This window comes from Saccoglossus kowalevskii, chromosome 17 (assembly GCF_978046115.1).
Source record: "Saccoglossus kowalevskii chromosome 17, keSacKowa6.1, whole genome shotgun sequence".
In the NCBI taxonomy this organism is placed as follows: domain Eukaryota; kingdom Metazoa; phylum Hemichordata; class Enteropneusta; family Harrimaniidae; genus Saccoglossus; species Saccoglossus kowalevskii.
The window spans coordinates 7,742,648-7,748,647 of NC_140657.1; the positions used below are offsets into that span (position 1 = coordinate 7,742,648).

Consider the following 6,000-nt stretch of genomic DNA (forward strand, 5'->3'; position numbering starts at 1 on the left):
CCGATAACTTGATTATAGTTTAAGTTCGTGTAGATGCGGTAGAATTATCGTTTACATTGAAACATGCACCAAGCACTGAGCTGGTTGTCTGCCATACCCTCATAACTTATGGAACAGTTTGATTTCGAATTGAAACACACGCGTCTAAGCAGCTTGCCCGAGCAGCTAAAATGCTCGAAAATTAGATCTCTCCTTTAAGTATTTTATTCGATAGTAGACTTACCCAAAGATCGATTCCCCAACTCATGTCTGATCTTCGTACGGGCAAAAAAACCCTGTCAGATTTTTAAAAAACACGAATATCCAGTTATCCGGAAGGAGGAACGGCACGGAAAACAAAATGGAGTACGCGAGTATATTGTAATTACAGTATCTTACCGCGTTGCATTGTGGTAGCACTACAGTTTGTTAACCTCAGTATTTAAATTTGAAGGTTTCCGTACAATTTCGAATAAAACAATGCATTAAATATATATATACCAGGTATGTATAGTTTTGTTTTTCGCCAGTGAACAGGGGTAAAAATATAACGCATATATTAATTTATTATTCACAAATTTAAATGAAAAGCATAATCGATAATGTGTCTAACAACTTGTACAACAACAGATGGTTGAGTGAATGTCGTCACGAGCTATTTGCCATTTCCAATGTTGTTGGAGAACAGGCGTGGTAGCTTTTTATTGCTATTGTTTACATGTCTATCTCTTATATTGTTTTATAATCAATTTGACAACGATACGCGCAGTTAGTCTCTAATAATATATTTTTTGCATTTACAAACACATTTAAAGGGCGGTGGTCGTCGCGCAGCGCGTGCTCGAATTTCATGTAAACAAACAATGTATTTTACACGCGTTGTGCACGTCGCTGTGAGTGGCATATCGAACAGAACGCGACGCGATGACCACCTCCCTTTAATTGGTTGAATATGTGGAGTGGTGGCAGATACACAGATAAATTCCGGATTTGAGGGGGGGTCGTATGTTTTCGTTTCGTATTCCTCACATATGGTAAACCGGCGATGATACGCCATGCGGGTGATGGGGCATAATGTCGTGAGGTATAAAGGTGAGGGTATAGTACAAGTTTTACCCACTGACATCACGCAATTGGAATCACTGAATTCGAAGAAACAAATTACGCGATATTATGATGACGTAGCAAAGTAACAACCAATAACAAGTCAGAATTTTGAAATGTCAACTTCAACAGAACCAGAATTTCGAGAGAGCGGAGCTGTAGAAACCCTCCATCCTTGTCAAGAAAGTCAAGCCATCTCTATATAATACATCGGTAGATTGGACATCAATGGTAACGACATGTCCCGTTCTGAATATTGTTGAAATAATCACAGTCTAGTATTAATATTTCATATTACAACGGAATGATGACAAATTCGTTTAGGTGTTTTACTTACAGTGCAGATGGGAGGTGAATGGCGGACGGTGTAGTCCAGAATCACGTCCGTTTTTGAAGAAGGTGGCATTTTATTATGCGGTACATCGTGATATTAGGAGATGAGCTCAGAGATGAGATGAGCAATCAATTGTTTTTATTTTCGTAATAATGTAATTTAAATAAATAAAAAATGTAAATTCGTAGACACGAGCAAGGTGTAAAATGTAATCTGCTATTTTATTCGTCCGTAATTTGTACAAAGATTTTTTTCTGTAAGCGTATTTTCCATTTTCCACGTTAAATGTTGTAATTCGTACGCAATTTCCAATTTTGATTCTTATCAAATATATTGAAAAATGTAATTAGGGTATTGCTTTATCTGTAAAATGTAAAAACCTAATTGTTACTGTAAATGGTACTTTCATTTTATTTCCTGTAAAAATGTAAAATGACCTTTTTTATTCTCTGTAACATGTACCAGCTACACCCCCCTTGCCCCCGAGTGGTTTTGCCCCGGGGGTTTTGCAACAGTAGGCGTGGTTTCTAGAACATGGGCGTGGTCATTGTTGTAACTCGAACAATTAAACATCTCGAACCTATTATTTCTTAAATAAAGGCAGCGAAATATCTCAGAAAAATGACTGTTCTGTTACCCACGAAACTTGTATGCGGCTATTATCGTGAATACACTTCCACGCAATCCACGAGGCGTGAACGGCACGAGGACGCCGCCAGCGACCGAATACGTTTGTCGATAAGTATTGAGACGAAAATATAATTGCCTTTTTATCTTTGTCTATTGTTATATAATTTATTAATTTATGATGGAAAGAAATGAATTTAACAAAGTACGTGTTCCTGTACCACCGAATCTATTACAGCCTGTTGATCTGTGAATGCATCATGTAAGCAAAAACAGACGCAGTCACGTGATCTTAGGCGTTATACATCTCTACATTCTAGTGTCTTGGAAAGTGTTGTCGTAGACTTGTATTTCAAATAATTATTTTATTTCAGGGTAAAATATATATTTTTTAGTCACAAATCAAAGCAAGAAAAAAAATGAAAGACTGCAGACAATGCTAAATTTAGACTGAATCTACTCATGTTTTGTCCGAATTTGACAAATATTTGGAAGTAGGCAATTTATTTTTTTCATACATCGATTTGGCTGTTATGGTAATAACTTCATTCCAATCGAACATTCCATGTGTAATGATGTTGAAGGATGTTGTGACCATGTAACATAAATTAATTCAAGACAGTAATAATGCATCAGTGTTTGAATGTTGAAATAACATGAAAGTTTAGGATCAAAATGATTTGTTTATGCATTGCAAAATTTATTTAGATTTTACAAAAAAGTACATTAACAATGTACAATGCGATACGTGAAAAGGAAGCATCTCCAAATGATTTTATTTACAGGTTGAACAAATTGAGAAGATAATGAGGTAAGTTTTTCAGTAACTTAGGGTATCAGAGCATAATGGAAAGTTTTTCAGTAATTTTGGGTCTACAGCATAATGGTAAGTTTTTCAGTAACTTAGGATCTCAGAGCATAATGGAAAGTGTTTCAGTAACTTAGGGTCTCAGAGCATAATGTTTTTCAGTAACTTAGGGTCTCAGAGCATAACGGCAAGTTTTTCAGTAACTTAAGGTCTCAGAGCATAATGTTTTTCAGTAACTTAGGATCTCAGAGCATAACGGTAAGTTTTTCAGTAACTTAGGGTCTCAGAGCATAATGGTGAGTTTTTCAGTAACTTAAGGTCTCAGAGCATAATGTTTTTCAGTAACTTAGGGTCTCAGAGCATGATGGTGAGTTTTTCAGTAACTTAGGGTCTCAGAGCATAATGGAAAGTTTTTCAGTAACTTAGGATCTCAGAGCATAACGGTAAGTTTTTCAGTAACTTAGGGTCTCAGAGCATAATGGTAAGTTTTTCAGTAACTTAGGGTCTCAGAGCATAATGGTAAGTTTTTCAGTAACTTAGGGTCTCAGAGCATGATGGTGAGTTTTTCAGTAACTTAGGGTCTTAGAGCATAATGGTGAGTTTTCAGTAACTTAGGGTCTCAGAGCATAATGCAAAGTTTTTCAGTAATTTTGGGTCTACAGCATAACGGCAAGTTTTTCAGTAACTTAGGGTCTCAGAGCATAACGGCAAGTTTTTCAGTAACTTAGGGTCTCAGAGCATAATGGCAAGTTTTTCAGTAACTTAGGGTCTCAGAGCATAATGGTAAGTTTTTCAGTAACTTAGGGTCTCAGAGCATAATGTTGAGTTTTTCAGTAACATGGTCTCCAAGTGTAAGGGTCAAGCTTTCCAGGAACTTGGAGGCCACAAAGTGTAAGTGGTAAGTTTCAGTAATTCAGAAATCACAATATAATCAGTAAGTTTTTGCAGTAACGTTGTGTCTTCAACACGTTAAGGTGGTCAGCTTTTCAGTAACTTTGTGGTTTCAAAAAACTATGACATCAATTGACTATCCTGAGGACAGCGAGTCACATATACTATCACTGAAGTCCTAGTGGGTAACAGTGACTACCATTTGGATCCTGGCAAGTCACAGTGACCAACAATGAAGTCCTAGGGAGTAACAGTGACTACCACTTGGATCCTGGCAAGTCACAGTGACTAACAATGAAGTCCTAGGGAGTAACAGTGACTACCATTTGGATCCTGGCAAGTCACAGTGACTAACAATGAAGTCCTAGGGAGTAACAGTGACTACCACTTGGATCCTGGCAAGTCACAGTGACTAACAATGAAGTCCTAGGGAGTAACAGTGACTACCATTTGGATCCTGGCAAGTCACAGTGACCAACAATGAAGTCCTAGGGAGTAACAGTGACTACCACTTGGATCCTGGCAAGTCACAGTGACTAACAATGAAGTCCTAGGGAGTAACAGTGACTACCATTTGGATCCTGGCAAGTCACAGTGACTAACAATGAAGTCCTAGGGAGTAACAGTGACTACCATTTGGATCCTGGCAAGTCACAGTGACTAACAATGAAGTCCTAGGGAGTAACAGTGACTACCACTTGGATCCTGGCAAGTCACAGTGACTAACAATGAAGTCCTAGGGAGTAACAGTGACTACCATTTGGATCCTGGCAAGTCACAGTGACTAACAATGAAGTCCTAGGGAGTAACAGTGACTACCACTTGGATTCTGGCAAGTCACAGTGACTAACAATGAAGTCCTAGGGAGTAACAGTGACTACCATTTGGATCCTGGCAAGTCACAGTGACTAACAATGAAGTCCTAGGGAGTAACAGTAACTACCACTTGGATCCTGGCAAGTCACAGTGACTAACAATGAAGTCCTAGGGAGTAACAGTGACTACCACTTGGATCCTGGCAAGTCACAGTGACTAACAATGAAGTCCTAGGGAGTAACAGTGACTACCACATGGATCCTGGCAAGTCACAGTGACTAACAATGAAGTCCTAGGGAGTAACAGTGACTACCACTTAGATCCTGGCAAGTCACAGTGACTAACAATGAAGTCCTAGGGAGTAACAGTGACTACCACATGGATCCTGGCAAGTCACAGTGACTAACAATGAAGTCCTAGGGAGTAACAGTGACTACCATTTGGATCCTGGCAAGTCACAGTGACTAACAAAGAAGTCCTAGGGAGTAACAGTGACTACCATTTGGATCCTGGCAAGTCACAGTGACTAACAATGAAGTCCTAGGGAGTAACAGTGACTACCACATGGATCCTGGCAAGTCACAGTGACCAACAATGAAGTCCTAGGGAGTAACAGTGACTACCACTTGGATCCTGGCAAGTCACAGTGACTAACAATGAAGTCCTAGGGAGTAACAGTGACTACCACATGGATCCTGGCAAGTCACAGTGACTAACAATGAAGTCCTAGGGAGTAACAGTGACTACCACATGGATCCTGGCAAGTCACAGTGACTAACAATGAAGTCCTAGGGAGTAACAGTGACTACCATTTGGATCCTGGCAAGTCACAGTGACCAACAATGAAGTCCTAGGGAGTAACAGTGACTACCACTTGGATCCTGGCAAGTCACAGTGACTAACAATGAAGTCCTAGGGAGTAACAGTAACTACCACTTGGATCCTGGCAAGTCACAGTGACCAACAATGAAGTCCTAGGGAGTAACAGTGACTACCACTTGGATCCTGGCAAGTCACAGTGACTAACAATGAAGTCCTAGGGAGTAACAGTGACTACCGCTTAGATCCTGGCAAGTCACAGTGACTAACAATGAAGTCCTAGGGAGTAACAGTGACTACCATTTGGATCCTGGCAAGTCACAGTGACTATTGCTGGCAACCTACGGAATCACAGTGATTGCCACTTGTACCCTAGAGAGTAAAAGTGACTACCACATGGATCCTGGCGAGTCACAGTGACTATCACTTGAGTCCTAGGAAGTAAAAGTGACTACCACTTGGATCCTGGGCAGTCACAGTGACTATCACTGACATCCTACGGAGTCACAGTGACTACCACAGGCATCCTATGGAGTCACAGTGACTATCACTGGCATCCTAGTGAGTCACAGTGACTTTTGTAATCTCTATAAATAACTCAAATAATTAAATCATCAACATA

The 6,000-nt window shown here is 39.8% G+C and overlaps 1 protein-coding gene across 2 annotated transcripts in view; it reads right to left on the reverse strand.

Annotated features, from left to right (window-relative positions):
- The window catches only part of LOC102804110 (formin-binding protein 1-like), a 56,313-nt gene extending 55,948 nt beyond the window's left edge, over positions 1–365 (reverse strand). For both annotated transcript variants that reach the window (XM_085492055.1, XM_085492054.1), the window contains exon 1: positions 224–365. In XM_085492055.1, coding sequence (XP_085348181.1) covers positions 224–247 — 24 coding nt within the window. In that variant the 5' untranslated portion in view covers positions 248–365. The remainder of the gene's footprint in view (positions 1–223) is intronic.
- Between the last annotated feature and the right edge of the window lie 5,635 nt (positions 366–6,000).